This window comes from Nannobrachium achirus (genome assembly GCF_963921795.1).
Source record: "Nannobrachium achirus genome assembly, chromosome: 1".
Taxonomy (NCBI): domain Eukaryota; kingdom Metazoa; phylum Chordata; class Actinopteri; order Myctophiformes; family Myctophidae; genus Nannobrachium; species Nannobrachium achirus.
Genome location: NC_137810.1, coordinates 39,492,310 through 39,512,318, shown reverse-complemented (window position 1 = coordinate 39,512,318; position 20,009 = coordinate 39,492,310). Strand labels below are relative to the sequence as shown.

General features: G+C 44.0%; 2 protein-coding genes across 6 annotated transcripts in view; both read left to right on the top strand.

The window, feature by feature from the left end:
* The window catches only part of trappc8 (trafficking protein particle complex subunit 8), a 180,772-nt gene that overhangs the window by 37,438 nt on the left and 123,325 nt on the right, over positions 1–20,009 (top strand). For 4 of the 5 annotated variants that reach the window (XR_013962342.1, XM_080733606.1, XM_080733605.1 and 1 more), the window contains 5 exons: positions 1,757–1,831; positions 2,409–2,514; positions 9,574–9,716; positions 11,145–11,478; positions 11,869–12,004. Coding sequence is in view for 4 of the 5 variants with exons in the window: in XM_080733606.1 (XP_080589732.1) it covers positions 1,757–1,831; positions 2,409–2,514; positions 9,574–9,716; positions 11,145–11,478; positions 11,869–12,004 (794 nt within the window). In the remaining variant the exon portion in view is untranslated. The remainder of the gene's footprint in view (positions 1–1,756; positions 1,832–2,408; positions 2,515–9,573; positions 9,717–11,144; positions 11,479–11,868; positions 12,005–20,009) is intronic. The other variant, XM_080733604.1, reaches the window with a different exon arrangement.
* On the top strand, positions 14,720–15,304 carry LOC308300001 (protein Dr1-like; the record flags this gene model as incomplete). Its single annotated transcript, XM_080743767.1, has 1 exon — positions 14,720–15,304. The coding sequence occupies one exon, from the start codon at positions 14,720–14,722 to the stop codon at positions 15,302–15,304; it is 585 nt and encodes a 194-aa protein (XP_080599893.1).

Here is a 20,009-nt window from a genome sequence, read left to right as displayed (position 1 = left end):
CTGAGTGATCGCCACTGTGGAGACAGGCAGCTGTCCTGTTGTGTTCCTGGTACATGATTCAACGCATTATAACAAGCGTGCTGACACAAAGTGAGTAGCAAACTTAGCCATTAAGAAGATACATTGATATTGTCGTTTACTGTTAGAAACACGTGTGCTTATGGGCGGTGCTGCGGCGGTGCTCAGCCAGGAGGGAGAACAATAGGCGAGCCGCGAGACCAATCGCAAGCACTCTATTTAAATACGTGGAAGAATGTTACACCCCCAAACAACCACGGAAAATGTCTTAAACAGAGCCATGTTTAAGATTTAATTTTAACCATTTAGTGAACCTAAAACGCCTATCTCTTGTTATAAAAACCTCCTACAACATTCAAACTGTTTTATTATGGCTAGAAACGAAAAACCCCCAAAAATAAAATCGAATGCATTTAGCTCTATTGTAGAAATCCATTACCCCCGAGTTGTGTCTGAAAACTCTGTGAGTGGTCACATATGTCCGTACACCAGGGGTCTTCAACGTTTTCAGGCCAAGGACACCTTTGTTGAGAGAGAGATGAAGCAGGGACCCCCACAACATTTTCATAGATTCCATATAGTTTCATCGTTTGACAGCACAATCATCAGTGTATTTTGGATTCATGTCAATTTGTGTTTTCAGATATTTAACCGCTTGAACCGTCAATACTTAATAAACTTGACCTTTCACTTTGTACTTAGTGTGCTCTTTTTCCCCTCTACACCAAACCTATTTTTGGCTAAAGTTCTCAGAATTTGGACACTATGGTTCAAGTGGTTAATATAAAAAGGAGAAAACAAGTTTCTATCACACAAAGATTTGGAGGGCCCCCTACAGTAACTCTGAGGACCCCCTAGGGGTCCCAGACACCCCTGCCGTACACGTACAAATATGTCTGTGGCAAGACTTGTCCTTGTCTGGGGCAATGTCTTGGCAAAAATAGAATTTTGACAAATGTCCACAATACCAACTAGACTGCACTCTGTCAAGGTGCCAACTTGCGCCTCGTGGCCATGTATGGCCTACTTGTGCGCCAGCAGAGCGCGCTCGATTATTTATATCGGGTCGCACTTGTTGATTGTGACATCACCAAGAATGATGGTCCCTGATTGGCTACGAGCGTAAACACAAACATTTACAAAATCACCAAACGCAGTACTTGCACACTCTGCTGGCGCAAGTAATAACAGTGCAACAGGAAAACATCATAACATGTCCCCTATATACTTTGTCGTACGACCAAGAACGTACAGTAAGTAGCCGGTGTGTAAGCTCACAACGCTTCCTACATGTGCACTGTGAGCTTGTCAATGTCAATGGGCTTTATGCACAGCAGCCATATTGGGAAGACATTGGGCCTCTTCCTTGCTTCCTTCACAGTTGTTACTAATGATGCTAATGAAGGCCCTGTTCCATTTAGTGTAGCACATTGGTTCCTAATGGAACCAATTGTACACTCTCAGAGTTGCATACCCATTAGGGTCCACTGGAACCATGAATGTCCCTGGACTCCACTTTGAGACCCACTGGAGTAGCAGAGTGTCTATGAGTCAACATGTATAAGAACAGACCCCTTCATTAGTGTTGTACGGTAGCTAAGAAATTGGTTGTTAAAAGGCTCTAACCTTGATTTCAAGTAATGCCACAATAGTGTTGGATGCAACTTAATTCATTGGCAGAAATGAAATAAAAAAGAAGGCAATCGTAGCAACTTCTGCCTCCTCTTGTCTGTTGCAGACGTCGCAGAAAGATGACCCCATCACCACAGAGGTTATCCCACAGTTCCATATGAGTCCAGAGGAGAAGAAAGTGGTGAGAGTCTCTTCACTCATTGCTGTTAATTCAAGCTGTGACACCCGGGCGTGTGTGTACCTTCAAAGATAGTGGAGTGCTGCTCCACATACTTTATGTCACACTCATGTCCTGTTATGTCTGTGAAAGCCACAGGGAGGCGGCACAGAGCCTCTGGTTTGTTAACCACATGACCCTGAGTGTCTCTTCTGGGACCCCAGAATAAGGGATTGTGTGTTATAGTGTTATAATTTTATTGTTGGAAAATAAGCTAGAAGCCTCTATCAGAGTAGATGTTTGTATGTGCTATTGTGGCCGACTGTACGTTCTTTACGTTCATGACTGTTTCCATATCGGGCAGAAACCTCGTACCCAATTTCTTGATCAAAAGTAGCAGATCCACAACCTCGAAATGCGGCGCAAGGCAACACATTTTGAGCTTGTAGATCTGCTGCTTTTGCCATTTTTTTATTTGAATGCTGAACAGTTTTGGACATACAGTACGTTTGAGGTTTCTACCCGACAGATCGAAGCCTTAAGGCTTTGATCCATAAATCACTCTTCACGTAAAATGCACATTTCTGTGACCTTTTGACAGGCTCGCCTCAAGCTGCTCCCTCACCAGACGGGCCAGCTCAACATCCTGGGCGTGGCCTACAACTTGGCCGGCCCCCCCGCCGGAGAGACAGCCAATAGCAGTGAAGGTAACTGACACTGAAGAAAGTCAGGACTGATACATGCTCAATAAGATAGCATATACTAAAAACCTGTGTGTTATTGCTGTCAGTCAGAAACCTCCATATATTACTATTATTATTATTATTATTATTATTATTATTTGTTTTAGCGTCCCACAAGTATCAAAAGAAGCAGATCTACAAGCTCGAAATGTGGCGCAAAGTGACACGTTGTGGATCTGCTACTTGATGCTTTTTAATCCTAAAATGTAACAGTTTTGGACATATGACGTTTCCACCCGACAGAGTCGCGTCAAAAATAGCTGATCTACAAGCCCACAACACTGTGTGCGAGTGTTATTGCCCCTTCCGAGCATCCATTCCTCCAGAACAGTGTTGTTTTTGTTGACGAGACGATAACGAAAATGACTTCGTCGACGCCCCTTTTTTTCACGTTTATGACGTAACGTTAACGAGCTAAAATCTCTAGTCTGGTGACGAAAATATGACGAGACGAATGTGTGTTTTCGTTGACTAGACGAGACTAAACGAAAATGTTAGTGTGTGGACGAAGTCAAAATGCATGACCATTTTCTGCCGTCCGTTCCGTCATATTTTGGATCAAAGACTGAGCAGTCTGCTCTAACTCCAACTGTCCCCAGACCGCAGCGCATCTAGCCTCTGTTCCCATGCATAGAAAGCAAGCAGGCAGCAGTGACTGGAGTGGAGAGGCAACGCAGCCGTTGATAGAAAGTAGCGCCCGCCGCCCGGTACAAGCTGTTGTAAACCGCATGATTGGTAGATTCTCTGCTTTGAAAACTGCCTGACTGTAATGATTTTATTCCTCTCCAGTCTCCTCCAAGGCTAAAGGAACGGGGCTAAAGCGCTAGCATGCTAACGATTTAGCCACGTTCCTTCAGGAGGAAAAACAACAACAAACGTAGGCTAAAACTAAAAGTAACAATTATGTAACGTCAGTCCATCGTGCAGAAAGGCACGCGGCTGCATGCATCGCAATGCAAGCAAATTGTCTTAATCTAAAACTTTTTAAGAAGTCCAACTCCATCGTTTACTATGCAGTGTGTGTGCTCGTCTGCTCGACACAGCACAGTACACACTACAGCCGGGCACAACCAGTGGCGTCAGTTCAGAAAAAGCTAAGGTATGGCAACATGACACACCAGTCATGTTGCCATACCTTAGCAATAGGCACGATTACAGTACATTTTATTATTTCCCCCTGTGGCTAGCTTGCCATACCCAATTGACGCCTCTGGGCACAACAGGACTCAGCGTTTGTCAATCTGTGGGTCGAGACCCCAGGGAGGTCCCAAAATGATTTCGGGGGGTCCCCAAATGATTAACTTAATGTGCAACATTGTTTTCTCACTCAACTTAAACAAAACAACATACAGTGTATTGAGGGTTTATGTACATGTCTAAAGTGACAACTTAAGGACTTTTTAACCTCTGAAATGACAAATTAAATTGACAAAGGGTCAAATATTAGAGGCTGAAATTGTGAAAATAGCTGATCTACATGCTCACAATGCCTCGCAACGTGAGGGGTTGTGAGCATGTAGATCTGCTATTTTCACAATAGAACCGTGTTATACAAAATGTTGTGCCTCAACTCCTAGTGCTCGTCAGGGTGGGGGTCCCCAGTTAAAATATGATTATTTTGGGGGTCGCAGCCAGAAAAGGTTTAGAACCACTGCCTTATTGACTGTTTCATTTATTTATTTAAAGACCCATTTTTCGTTTTGACTAAAACGATTGACTAAAACTGGACTAAAACCTTTGTGTGGGTTCGTCGACTAAAACTTGACTAAAACCTTTTGAGTTTTAGGGGGCGTTCACACCAGGGTTATTTGGTCCGCTTAAAAGGGACCATGGTCCTCTTTCTCCTTTGGTCCGCTGGTGTGAACGTGCAAAGGGACCATGGTCCCGTTGTTTGGTCCGGACCATGGTCCTCTTGAAAAGGCAGGACTCGGTCCCCTTCCAAACGGACCATGGTCCGGTCCTCTGCTGGTGTGAACGGAGCCGGACTTTATAGAGGACCAAACTTATGTCTGATCAGCCTACTACATTCTGCATTGTGTGTTGTTCATTGAAAAACAATATGGAAAAAATAATAAACGACTACTCGTGAAGCAATTGTAACTTCGGCTACAAGAGACTACACTCATCAATCTTTGTTAACTGCAGTTGTGAAGCTGGATTAATAATTAGTTCTAAAAGCATGAATTTCTTACGGGAATCATTATTGATATGACCCGACCGCTGATATGTCTTCATGACCTGCAGTAGGCTACACGTTAATAATTGTATCATCTCCTCTCCCTGTGAGCAAGCGCTGCGGTGTCTTGTTAGCTACATGGAAACTGCGAGGTTACATGGAAACTGGTGACCCATCGTGTGCGGTGACTCCAGGGGTCGCTCTCCGAACACGGTGATCATTGTTTGTTTTGACACAAATACAGTCACAAATAAAAGTAAGGTCACCATCTTGTGTATAACACAGGAGGAGGAGGCGGCGCGGCGGGCGCGCTGCGCGCACAACCTCCATCCAAACGACCACAACACAAAATAAAGTCAAACTTGACTTTTCTTTCGAGGCATTAGGATTTTCGCTCTCTTTTCGCTCTCTCGCTACAGTTACAGTTTCAGTTTAGGCATTTAGCAGACGCTTTTAATCCAAAGCGACTTACAATAAGCAGATAACATGACAATAATAAACAAGATAATATGTCAGAACATCAACAATATAACAAATGCAAATGGATATTTATCTAAAAAAAAAAAAAAAAAAAAAAAAAAAAAAAAAAAAAAAAAAAAAAACACAGTATAATCAAAGTTCTAAAAACCTAAAGACAAAAAACTAATGCTAACTAGCTTCATGTATGGTCAATGACTTTTCTGTAGTGCTATGGGTTTAGGTGGAGTCTGAAAAGGTGAGTCTTCAGTCCACGGCGAAAGCTAGCGAGTGAGTCCGTTATTCTAAGTGCGACAGGGAGTTTATTCCACAACTTGGGGGCCAGGAGGGCAAACTGTCTCGGACGAGTGGATTTTTGCCCTGGAGTTTTTAGCGAGGGTTCTGTCAGCATCCCTGTGTTGGCTGATCTAAGTGAGCGGGTGGGGGTGTAGGGGTTGATCAGGTTTTGGAGGTATGGAGGAGCCATACCTTTGGCTGCTTTGAAGGTCAGCATCAGTGTTTTGTATTCAGTGCGGGCCGCAACCGGGAGCCAGTGGAGGCTGCGGAGAAGGGGAGAGACATGTGAGAACTTAGGCTGGTTGAAGACCAGTCGTGCCGCGGCATTTTGGATCAGTTGGAGAGGTTTAAGTGCACATGCCGGGAGACCAGTGAGGAGAGAGTTACAATAGTCAAGCTTTGATATGACAGATGTCTGAATGAGGAGCTGGGCTGCCTCCTGGGTGAGGAAGGGTCTGACCTTACGGATGTTATAGAGTGTGAACCTACAGGACCGGGTGACTGATGCAATGTGTGCCTTGAATGATAGCTGGCTGTCCAGGACCACACCAAGGTTTCTAGCAGTAGGAACTGAAGTCACCAATGCATTATCTATGGAAATAGTGAGATCTTGCATGGGGCAAGACTTAGCTGGGAAGAAGAGTAGCTCCGTCTTGTCCGGGTTCAGCTTAAGGTGGTGGGCTGACATCCACTGTGAGATGTCGGCCAGACATGCAGCAATGCGTTCTTCCACCTGGGTGGCAGAAGGGGGGAAGGACAAAAACAGTTGAGTGTCATCAGCGTAGCAGTGATAGGATAGATTGTGAGCAGATATTACAGCACCAAGGGATTTGGTGTACAGGGAGAAAAGCAGAGGGCCAAGTACGGATCCCTGGGGGACTCCCGTGTGGAGGGTTCGGGGGGATGAAAGCAAACCTTTCCATGAGACCTGGTAGGTCCGGTCCGACAGGTAGGAGGCGAACCACTTTAGTGCCGTCCCGGTGATGCCTAGGTCAGCAAGGGTGTCCAGGAGCAGCTGGTGATTCACTGTGTCGAATGCTGCTGATAGATCCAGAAGAATCAGGACTGCAGAGTGGGAGGCAGCCTGGGCAGCATGGAGTGCTTCTGCGACTGCTAGGAGTGCCGTTTCTGTAGAATGGGCCGGTTTAAAACCTGACTGGTTGGGATCCAGCAGGTTGTTCTGTGAGAGATGGAGAGAAAGCTGGTTAGAGACCACACGTTCAAGGGTTTTTGAAAGAAATGAGAGGAGGGATACCGGTCTGTAGTTCTTGACGTCCGAGGGGTCAAGAGTTGGTTTTTTGAGGAGTGGTGATACTCTGGCTGCCTTGAAGGCAGCTGGGACACAGCCTGAGGTTACAGAACTGTTGATGATGGCGGTTATGAAGGGGAGTAGGTCAGGTGCGATCGTCTGGAAGAGTGGAGAAGGGATTGGATCCAGGGCACAGGTGGTAGGTCTAGAGGAAGTCACTAGTTTTATGACGTCATCTGCAGAGAGAGGGGAGAAGGAGGACAGACATGTTATGTTAGGGATACAATTCCGTGTGTTAGAACCTGTATTCTGGGGGAGATGGGAGAATGAACTACTGATATCATCAACCTTCTTTTCAAAGTAGGTGACAAAATCATCCGCTGAGAGGGATGACGGAGGGGGGGGAGGAGGGGGTTTGAGGAGAGTTGAGAAGGTGCTAAACAGTTTCCTAGGGTTTGAGGTACATGATTGAATCTTTGTGTGGTAGAATGATGATTTTGCAGTGGAGAGTGCGACTGAGAAACCTGACAGGAGTCCATGGAAGTGAGCTAGGTCCTCTGGTTGCTTCGACTTGTGCCACTTCCTCTCTGCCGCCCTGAGAGGTGTTCGCTCAGTTCTGAGGGTTTCAGATAGCCACGGAGCCGGTGGATTTGAGCGTGCTGGCCTGGTCGAGAGAGGGCAGTGCCGATCGAACGCTGAGGAGACAGAGGAGAGAAAGGAAGATGTTAGAGTGTCAGGAGGGAGAGAGGGAATGGCATCTGGGGTTGGGAGGGAGGAGAGGATGGAGGAGGAGAGAGTTGAGGGATCCAGGGTCTTCAGGTTGCGTCGTGTGGTGACAGTCCGAGGGTGGGTCTGTTTAGATCTGCGGATAGAGAGGGAGAGGGAGAAGGTTATGAAGCAGTGATCTGAGTATTTCATAGGGGTAACAGTAAGGTTAGATGGGGAGCAGGCTCGGGAGAACACAAGGTCCAATACATTCCCTGCCTTATGGGTGGGAGGGGAAGGGGTAAGGGACAGGTCAAATGACGACAATAGGGATGTAACGGGAAGACGCTTCTCTGCAGTTGGTAGGTTGAAATCACCCAGTAGGATCAGCGGTGTTCCGTCCTCAGGAAATGAGCTGATCAGAGAGTCCAGTTCTTCCAGAAAATCCCCGAGGGTCCCTGGGGGGCGATAAAGTACAATGATGGTGAGAGGTACAGGTTGTGTTATTGAAATAGCATGACATTCAAATGTGGACAGAGCAAGCTGTTCCCTGAGGACGGGCGTGCACGAGTCAAACTCTTCACGTTGTTGCTGGGACGGCAGTATGTCCATGTCATCGGGTGCGGTGCACAAAAATAACGGATTTAAAAGCTTACAACACTGTCCGAGTGTCTGATGCACGGCTGTTATGTTTCATGGCTAAATGAGGAGAGATGTGGGTTAGCATCCCGTTACATTAATTTGTTCTTTTTAAGCATGCGCCACCGCATATAAAGTTATGGCTCATACGCATATAGATTCAACATTTGGGATTATACATTATTTTATTGTTTTTATTTAGGTTATTCATTTAGCTTCACATTTCCAACCTGATAAGGATAGGAAATATCATTACGGACCCGTTGCTTCACTTGCTTGTAAAGAAAGAAAGAGACAGACAGAGAGAGATTTGATGTGGAAACGGGGATGCTTATATTATGTTCTCGCGTTCTTGCGCTATTTATTGTTAAATGAATCAAGGAGAAGGCTTTATACAGGCTATGTTTTGAGAGAGAGAGATAAAGAGAGAAAGAGAGAGAGATTCCTCCACCCATCCATCGCTAATTACTGCCTGAAATGCGGGTTTCGCTTCTTTTAAAAAAAGAGATATAGGAAGCGGCTGTGATTAATAACACAAAATTAATTGGAATAGGCAGTGAAGTAATTTTCCATAGGAATAGCCTATTCTGTCAATAGATCAACAGCCGCCTGTATGACCACGTGTCAGTTGTTTACATATTTGGTTCTTTTAACAAAAGTCCCGTGTGAACGCTAACCGGACCAAATTCAAAATGCAACAATGTAAACATTTGGTCCCTGATCCGGACCTTTTAAGCGGACTTTGGGTGAGAACGTGCCCTTAGTCGACTAAAACTAGACTAAAACTATCAGGGATATAAATGACTAAAATCTGACTAAAACTAAGAAGCATTTCGTCAAAAAGACTATGACTAAGACTAAATCTAAAATGCCCGCCAAAAACAACACTGCTCCAGAAGAACACAGAGGAGGTGCACCTGCTTTACATTATGTTTTTGGAAAGTCAGCAATCAGCAGTAATGTATCCTGTGAGTCATAGTCAATGGACTAAACCAGGGGTCTTCAATGGTTTTCACTTCCGGCCAAGGAACTCTCAGCTGAGAGAAGGAGATGAAGCAGCGACACATAATTGTGTAAAATTGTCTCGCATCATTCCAGGCAAAATACAAAGTTTGCTAAACCAGTGGTTCTCAAACTTTGACAGTAAACAATTGGGACCAAATGTACCTGTTAGGGTTCCATTTGTACACTGTCAAAGTTACAGACTCATAAGTGTCAATTTAGACCCCCATAAAGGAACCTAGAGAGCCCCTGGAATCCACTTTGAGAACCACTGTGCTAAACCACGTGAAAACCATTCAGGGTAGCATCCAAGGCACGCACAGCAATAATGTAGTGCTATTAGGGAAGCTATTTGTTTACTGAACAGATGGTGTGTGTGTGTGTGTGTGGGATGTGATTGCTGGGTCTCCAGGGCAACAGATGGCAGCAGAGTTTTTTTTTTTAAACAATATGTTTATTGATTTTTTTTTTTTTTTTTTCATTAATAAACTTATGGCAGCAGAGTTGGCGGTGCGGGGCAGACAGGACCTGGAGATCCAGGGCCCGCGGCTCAACCTGACCAAAGAGGAGAAGATGACCGTCAGCCACGGCCCCGACCGCCGCCTGGACCCCATCGTAACGCCAGCCATGCCCCTGTTAGAGGTAAGAATAGTAATGACTAGAAGCAGTGCTCTTCCGAGCACAGGGCTCCGCCAGGTCAGGTAGCTTATTGTGGCCTCCTGGTGGCGCTATAATGGGCCAATGTGAAAAGGGTGCCATGTGTTCTTGGCCACTCTTAGGCCCTTCACGGCAATTGGACGCTGCAAGAAATTAAACTTTTCCCAAATATGGAGATAACCACATGAGACTGACATGGAAGCCATTTATGGCCATTAATTTACAAGTGAATATTACATTTTACCCATGGACTTGAATGGGGAAAATTCAAATGATAAGACGGAATTCATTTGCAAGTGTAACTCACGTCATGGCAAACACACTTGCAATTTCCCATTGCGTGTTTCTGGTTTTCTATCTGTCCTAATAGAAACGGATATTCTCTCAACTTTTCCTTGTGACATACTGTATCTACATATTATTTATAGGCCGTAATATTACATGAACGTAAGGTAACAATTTCATTCAGAGGTGCTGCCGTGGATGGAAAACAAGTTAATTACTGGGGTGACCTGAGCCCAAAAGAAGTTTGAGAACCACTGATTTACATATGACCAAAAAGTTTTTCAAAGTAGTACTGCTCAACTCCCAAGTGGTGTGTGGACTGCAGACTTTCAAAGGAAAGAAATCAAAGGCACACCGTCTTTGATGAAAAATATATTTCAATATTTATTTCGTGCAAGACAACTATATGTATCGACCTAAAAGGTTCATCTGGCAGTGGTGGAGAAAGTTTTCAAATGTTTTAGTAAAAGTAAAAGTATCAATACTATCAATAAATGTTTGTAATAATCTCTGTGTTCATGTCAAGGTGGGTTTGTCCATATGTGTTGAAATATAATGTCCATGTATTTGCTGGAGATAATCACAAGGTTTACTTCCATGATAATAGATTTTTTTACACGTATTACACATATTTAATTTCTTTGCTAAATAGTTACTATATTGATTTTAAATCATTGAATCGTATCGCATAAATGAACCAATATTGTCCATGTATCGTTAACCATGTATCGTGATGCGTAACGTATCGCTGTTAAAATGTCTCGTTACACCCCTAATGAATACATCACCATCAATACATCAATTGCATAGAAATATCAATCTAGAAAAAAATAAGGTAGACCAAGGTAGACCAAGCACATCAGTCGTATTGTAAAAACTTTCAAATAATTGTAGTGTAATAAAAGTACATTTAGTGGAGTAGAAGTAAAAGTACTGAGAATTGGAGTCCAGTAAAGTAAAAAAATCTTATTTACTTTCCACCAGTGTCATCAGGGTCTCTGAGTCTTGTATAATCCTTATTTACTTTCCACCAGTGTCATCAGGGTCTCTGAGTCTTGTATAATCCTTATTTACTTTCCACCAGTGTCATCAGGGTCTCTGAGTCTTGTATGTGGTCTCCATCCCCAGGTGTTCTTCCTGCAGTTCCCCACGGCGCTGCTGTGCGGCGAGATCCGCAAGGCGTACGTGGAGTTCTGCAACGTGGGCCCCGTGGCCATGCGGGGGCTGCGCGTGGCCTCCACCCACCCGGACTTCTTCACCTTCGGGGGCGGGGCGGGCGGTGCATGCGCCACCCCCACCACCCCCGTCAGCCCCGGCTCGGCCGAGAACTGCTCGGCCTACAAGACGGTGGCCACCACGCCATGCGGGGCCCAGGCCACGCCCCCCTCCACGCTGGTGTCGGCCCAGGACTTCGGCCGGACGTCCAGCGTGGTGGACATACCGGTGGACGCCGGAGGAGGAGGTAGGGCTGTCACCGTTATTATGACGTTTTACATGGCCATTAATTGCGATTAAAGGAGTAGTTCAAGCCATAACGTCACTGTCGGGAAGAAACCTCGTATCTCCAAGTTTCAAATTTCATTTTTTTTCACAAAGTAAAGCCCTGCTTCATCACACAAGGCCATTGCACAAATGTAGTGAAAACAGCAGATCTACAAGCACACAACGCCTCGCACGCGAGGCGTTGTGTGCTTGTAGATCGGCTGTTTTCACTAGTTTAAATCATTTTAAAATGTATTTTTTTTTGGACATTAAAAGGTTTCCACCCGACAACGACGATAAGTTTCAACATGGAAACGGTAATGACGATTATGACAAAATAATGAGACGATGATGTAATAATTGCGACCAGGAGGAGGAGGAGGCACGCTCCAGCCAGGGGAGTCTGTCCAGCTGCCCCTCTGGCTCCGAGGGCCCGACCAGGAGGGAGTCCACGAGATCAACTTCCTGTTCTACTACGAGAGCGCTGCTAAGGGGGGCAAGACCAGGTAGGCACATGTGTATGAAAAACAGTCTTGTGTAGTCAGACAACTATTCCACGATCTCAGGAGGAATGCTACATTGAGCATGGAACTACACCTCCTGAGATCCCAGTAACAGAAGCTGGCGGAAATATATTTAAAAAAAATGTGTTTCTTTGATGTTTGTTATTGTGACCCAAAAAATACTCTGATTCACCATATTATCGCTATAATCAAAATATCCCCAACATCCATTATCCTGGGCCAGAACATTTGCCAAAAAATATCAGATCCACAAGCTCACAATGCGTCGCGAGCTTGTAGATCTGCAATTTTTTGGCAAAGAGATTTGGTAGAGTGAGAAAAAAAAGACTGTTATTTCCAGGTCAGTTTCCACTTCCTTGGCCTATTTTAGTTTCCCACACACAATGAGTCAGAATAAGAATCAACCTTTATTGTCAAGTCACATTACAAATAGAAGGTGGGTGAAATGCCTTAGTTGTGCAGGATCATCATTGCAGTTATTCACATTGCAGTTTAAAGATAGATTGAGAGTCATAAAAGAGAGAGGGGGAGACATAAAGTGCATAATATATGACTAATGTTCATAATAAATCAATGGAATGCCTCCCAGGTGTCTAAAGTGCATAATAAATAGAGTCAAGAATGTACTATATAAAACGAGTCCCTTTAAAACCGATTGGGTCGATGCAAGTTTTCTTTTGAGTAAATATACTCAACAGGTATATTTACGGGGTTTACTAGAACATAAAAAAGTGAGCACACACAACGTCACGTGTGCTTGAAGGTATCGTTTATTATCTTTTAAACAGTGGTTAATTAACCCATTTAGACCGGGAACGCAAAATGCGTTTTTACCTTTCAGGTCGGGAATGCAGAATGCTGTTTTACCTTTCAGACCGGGAACGCAAAATGCGTTTCCTGCGTTTCCTGTAGTTTTTACCCTTTTCTGGTCTCGTGGCCAATGAAATGCATCAGGAGGCGATGACGTATGCTTGCCTGACGCGTTCGCAAAGCATTCTGTTTTTTTTTTTCTGTTTGGGAGGGGGCTGCACTGGGAGAATCCCAGTGAAGCTTCTCATAGCGGCGAAATGGAAGACGCGTTGAGCGAAGGCAAACCGGACCCGCTGGAATTGGCATTGTTATTGTTACGTGATATGTTTGAAAACGACGACGATGATGAAGAAGTGTTTCATGGATTTCATGAGGACTGGATTACTTTTCACGGACGCACTTTGACACGGCTAGTTTCAGAGACCAACACGTTAGCCGAACAGCTAGTCAACCCCAAACTCCAGAACAACAGATTTGCAGCTATCTGGAGGTAATAACAGTTATAAAATGATTATGATGATATGGTTCATTCATTCACATACACAGGCGCACACGCACGCACAATCGCACATATAATAATAATGACAAATGTCGCTCACCAGATTTACCGTTATATGGAGCTAACAACTAGAATTGAAATATTCAATAGAAAGTTTTGGTGCTTGTTGTTTCTTGTCAAAGTGGTGGCCTATGGTGTAAGGCCTATGGTGTAAGGTCTCAAATATTTGCTAATTATGTTTCTATGAGCTAGGCTGAGAAATGTATTTTTTATTAGACGTTTTATAAGATTTATTACAATTTTTGAGTTTGCAGATTTCTTTTTAAAAAATGATAAAGGTCTGGACCATGACAAATAATTTCCCATGAAAGCCAAAGGTGTAAGCTATCAAACAGTTTTGAAATTTTGTTTCTAGCTGCTACAGAGGCTGAGAAAAAAATGTTTTAGTAGACGTTGACACCTCTGTGAAGTTTTCCATAAAATCTCAGGTTTTAGGGGTATTTTTCCAATCGGCCATAGGTTTTTAAGGCTTTTTCCCAGGCGGACTTAGGTCTAAATGGGTTAATCCATTTTGGTGTCACAGTGCGACACCAAATGTATTTTTTGGGTCTCGAGTTAAAACGTTTGGGAAACTGCCAGGTGTAGTCTGATAGTCTGAGATCTGCTACAGACTCACACACCGACGGGGGAAAACGTAACCTTCACCCCTTTGTCTTCAGCCTGGCAGAGATAATGAAGGGTCCAAAGAGAACATTTAGAACTGTTTCAACAAAAGTCCCTGGAACAGCTTCCACATGATTTATAAAATTGGCATTGTCATTTTGGAAGCTGTGGAAGGTTTCTCTGCAGTTGCCCTCATTCATCAAAGGAGCATGTGACAGTAAGGTGGGCGTATTCCGTATTTGGTCATTTTGACGCTAATGCTGGCCCTTCATGGGTGCCGTGTCCTTGCTGGGCCCTTCCATGTTTATTGATATCAGGTTGCTATGGTTACCTTATGTTGCCGATCAGAGTGATACTTGAAGGCAAGTCTAATGTCATGAACCTTCATAATCTGGGCAGGACTACGTTGGAACTCCATATTTGGTCACCTCCATATTTGGAAAAGTCTGACACGTTACTTTATATTAGCAACATCCAGGAAGCTCAGGCTTAAACCCAGAACACACTAGAGTGCAAAAGGCAGTAACAATTGCTTTCTTCTTTCACTGCTTTCACAAGGAACCGATAGAGCAGTAAAAGTGATATTGTGCTGGTATTGTCACTAGTCAGACCTTTACCTTACGGTGTACTTCACTAAACCAACTCATTCATCAGCGAGCCCCCCTGTGGCTTTCATAAACAAAGAAGGAATCGCTTTGATTTTCCCCCAACCTTTGACGACGACGATGGCTTCCTCCAGCGGGACCAGCGAGGACGACCTGACGGTCCCCCGGGCGGCCATCAACAAGATGATCAAGGAGACGCTGCCCAGCGTGCGTCTCGCTAACGACGCCCGCGAGCTGCTGGTCAAGTGCTGCACCGAGTTCATCCACCTGGTGGCGTCGGAGGCCAACGAGGTGTGCAGCGAGTCCAAGAAGACCACCGTCTCCCCCGAGCACGTGGTCCGCGCCCTGGAGGGCCTGGGCTTCGCGGCATACGTCTCCGAAGTCGAGGCGGTCCTGCAGGAGTGCAAGATGGTGGCAGGGCAGCGCAAGGCCGGCTCGCGCCGCCTGGAGAATCTGGGTGTGCCCGAAGAGGAGCTCCTCCGGCAGCAGCAGGAGCTGTTCCGGGCCGCCAGGCAGCAGCAGACGGAGCTGCAACAGCAGGAGTGGCTGCAGATGCAGCAGGCCGCTCAGCAGGCACAGATGTTGGCGGCCGCGGCGTCGGCCGGGGACGATGATGCCCTGCAGGCCGCTTGCTCTTCCTCCCAGGACGATGATGAGGATGAGGAGGATGTTGACCTGACGTCCACACAGGACATTGTGTGTTAAAAATCACACCTAGTGTGAAGTGAGCGGTGCTGTTTATGAGTTAATTTCATTAAGCGTCACTCGAAGCTTGGCCAATGTGACCCTGGGCGTACAACAAATTGTTCAAGGAGGCCCCAGTTTGATATGCATTAGGCCACAAATCTAATCTATGGAATGGGACACTAAAATCCTCTAATGTTATTAAATGTTATAAATAACACTGATTTTACAGTGTAGATTGGGAACTAAAAATGCCATCATGTTCGGGTTACAGACCCATAATGTACATTAAATGTACATTTTGGTTCATAACTAGCTCTCATTTAGCTGTAACCCCCTCAAGGACCCCTGGGCTCTTGGACTGAAGGTAGCAACAGCAGCATGTGTCTCAGATGACGGACAGCACACCACCCCCTCCTCAAGTGGTCAGGTTGGCCTGGCATTCAAAGGGGCCTCATTGGAAAGAGGACTTTTTGGAATATAAGGGACATAATCAAAAGCTCCTTCGAAGGGTGTAACCAAAAAGGACATGAGCAAAGTGGACCTACTCAAATGGGAAGATACACGTTCCCATTTGGAGCCACTAGAGGCAAAATGGTACACGGTCCTACAAATGGTCTCCTTTGGGTGCCGGCATCTGATGGAAGTCCTGCACACGACCTACAGTATGTTTTCTGGTGCTAGATCCCGCAAGACTGTGTTGCTGGGACAGAGAGAGGTTGATGGTAAAGTAGATTTTCTCTTGATTTGTCTCTCTGAAAAAAGCCATTTCAGTTTGACATTTTCGGGGATATTGTGTGGCTTGTGACGACCGGGTCCAATATTTAGTTCAGTGACCATGGGGCTAAAGACCACATCAATTATTTTTTGGTTTGGTTTTGGACCACATTTGGTTTGGTTTTGGACCGCATTCTTCTTACTTCCTTTAAAATGTTGACTTCCTTTAATGCCAATTTATTGTAGCTTGGATCACACTTGCGACATTGAAATTATCGGGCGGCAATAGCTTAATTGGTAACAGTGGAAGTTTCTGTTCTTGGACGTATTCCACTTCTTAATGTCATAAACGGGAAGGGAAATTATAATTAGGTTGTGATATTTAAATGGCAATTGTTTGCATCTTACAATAAATGCACCGAATCTCTGTACGTCTGTACGTATCTATGTATGTCTGTAATCCACGTATCAAGAACCGTTCTCCCACCGACTTCAGATTTGGCCCACAAATCACAGACGACTCGAGGGAAGATCCCATATATGGGCCCATATACAGGACCTTCATTCTCCTTATATGGGCATAAAACACTATTAGTATTCAATCAATCAATCAATCTACTTTTACATGATGGCTGGGATGTACTTGAACATCAAGCCGCTTCATGCTACAGAACAATGAGATAAGGTCCTGTCTTATGGACACATGGACTATTTAGTTGCAACTGTACTACTATTTTTCACTCTACACAAATTCTCTTTGCCAAAAATAACAAATATATAAGCTCACAATGCATCACAACAGAATAAGGACGCTGGGGTTCAAGTATTCAAGTGTCCACCTCACCTCCTGGCACTTCCCTCTTGTATCCCTTCTTGATGTTAGTTAATGCAGGCATACTGCATCTTGATCACTTGTTCACATTTTTGTTACTTGTTTTGCTTGACCAGCCAGGATTTTCACTAGCCACCTTGACCGGCAGGATTATATTTTGCCGGCCAATTCATTAATTTATCGCCCATATTATGAAGAACATCACGTGTGTTTGCAGATACTCTATGTGCAAAGTGCACCCAACTGATAATTATACCATTTTACAGTATGTTAGCACTGGGCTTCTCTCATCTTTATCACAGATGCAATCTGTTCCTGTTTTTATAGTTAACTAAATAATATCTATCTACTTATGCAGAGGTATCGCTTGCCAAAAAAAGAAGTGAATAAAGTGGGCGCGAGTGAAATGCTTGTGTGCCGCTGCCGCCACACAGTAGCCTACAAATTAATATATGATTTGGTCTTTACATCTCATCATTAAACTTTAATATGCAAACATACAACCTTTGTTTTGTTTTGTTAATGTTATATTCTTATGGCGCAAGGAAGGTTGACTTGCCTCTGCTGTCACCCATCACCACATCCAATGTGATCAAAAAGTCACTGTGCATGCTTGTATAATATCCACGTGATTCCACAGTGTTCGGGTCCCTTTTTTATTGTCGTCTACTGGGTCCAGCTTGGAAGAACCCCAGTTCTGTTTATCATCTATACTATAATTTTGCGAATGTCTGAGTGAGTGTCTGTCTGTCTGAGTGTCTGTCACAGCGTTTCTCCTCAGTGGCTGGAGCAATTGATCTGAAATCGCATCACCATTAGCATATGAACACACCTGACATAACTGTGAAGCCCGTTTGTCACTTTCACAAATCATATGCTGTATATTAGCATTTTTATGGTGTAACTACTATCTATTCTGCATCTAGCATGAGGCATATCTATTCTGCATCTAGCATGGGGCAACATGTTTAACCAGCTGTGTGTGTGTGTGTGTGTGTGTGTGTGGGTGTGGGTGTGTGTGTGTGGGTGGGTGGGTGGGTGGATGGGGGGGGGGGTGTTGGCTGGCCCTCTTTCAGATGTTGTCATGTAGATCGGTACACACTGACAGTATCTCTGTAGCCTTTAAACGAAACAGGTATTTCTTACATTGATGCTCCTACATATTATCATGCAAGCACCAGAAAGTTACTTTCCATCCCTCATATACTGTGTGTACAGTGCACACCCCATAACCCACACACTGCACATCATTTCGGAGCTCATATCTTTGAACGGGTAAGGGCTAGTAACACTAACCACACAGTGCTGATTGGGACAAGCTGCTGGAGCTGTCAGCTGTGAAGCTTGATGTGTGCTTCTCTGTATTGTTCTCTGTGTTGTGCTTCTAAAATAGCAGACATACAAGCTCACAGTGCAGCGCGTTGCAACGTGTTTTGAGCTTGTAGCTCTGATATTTTCAATTGATGTCACCATCGTACAACGAATAGGCTGATCTATAACTGCGCACAGCAGAAGCAGCAGCTGCAAGCTCAGCTGTTTTTAAAATTATGATAGGTTTTAATGGTTGTAGCCTACTACTTTAGCCAAATAATAATATGAATAATAGGCTTAAATGATAAAATAGCCTAAGAGCCATTTTCCCTGCCAGACCCGGTGGCCAGTGGACTTTATAATTATCGGCCAATTAAACATTTAACCGGTCAATGGCCGGTAAATACCGGCTACTACGGAAACTCTGTGACCAGCATGTTATATATTTTAGAGAGATGCTAGGCACATTGTTTACCTAATGTCCTTGTTTCTTTGAGACACTACATTTTCATATTCTCTGCACTCTTAATTATTATGTGACTATTTTCCTTGTTTTTTTTGATTGATTGATTGAATACTTTATTAACAGTTTGCAAAAGGTTCAGAGGTAGTTGGATTAGAACGGGCTTAAATACACACAGACACCAACATACCTACAGTACATACGCAGCCGAACGCAGTACTTGCGCGCTCTGCTGGCACAAGTAAAAAGCCCTGAGGGCTCGATTCACCAAGACATATAAACATAATCAATACTAGGAGCAGTAAAACATATTTTGTAGGGGTGTATATAGTAACTGCATCGAAATATAGTTTTTTTCATCTAAAAAAATCGAAGTATATCGGAAAGAAACAGCTAACATTGAATCGTATCGTTTGACTTTGTATCGAAACGAATCAGCAGTCGAATCGATTGTGTCGATACTACCTACTTGTGCATTATATTTAGCATTTTTAAGAAGAAAAAATGTTTCATTCCTTTTCCTTTTCGTATTGCTACACTGGTATATCGATAAATGTATGTAATGTCTATGTTCATGTCAATGTGCAGGTTTGTCCATAGGTGTTCAAATATAATATCCATGTTTTTGCCAGATAATCTCTGTTTATTTATTTATATCCATACTAATACATGTGTCCCTTAAAAACCTGCTCTATCCACACTTTTCACACAGATTTAATTTCTTTGCTAAATGATTTTAAATCATTGAATCGAATCGTATCGTATCGCCACGAATGAACCAATATCGTCCATGTATAGTATCGTCAACCATGTATCGTGATATGGGAGGCTCTCTCCATTCCGACATGTCGCCAATCCGAAATTGACTTCTTATTGTCGGAGTGGCGACACTCCCATAGGGGTTAGGTTTAGGGTTTGGGTTAGAGATAGGGTTAGTGTCGTAAAGGAGACGTCGGAGTGGAGAGATGCACCCTCGTGATATGTATCGAATCGCTATTAAAATGTATCGTTACACCCCTAATATTTAGAGAAAAAACATCGGGTGGGGGGGAGGGGTCCTTTCCTTTGGCAACCTCGAAGACTTGTGTAGGTCCAGCTGCAAATTGGAGACAGGTGCTTTTTTATGGTTGGATGGTAGGGCATTCCACATTTTGGTGGCATAATACAGTAGTAGAAGTAATGAATCCCGCATTATTGTGCCAAATCTGAGGGGAATGTTCCTCATAGTCGAGTCATCATAGTCTGTTGTCAATAAAAACATCCATAATACATACTATAAATCTTAAAAATAAAAGGTTTTGAATATTACTCATTTACTGCCGCGATTACAAATCGACGGGTTGGACTCCACGATTTTCTTACCTTTTTAAGTACGTGATTGCGTGGTTCCTGGTTGGAGGTCC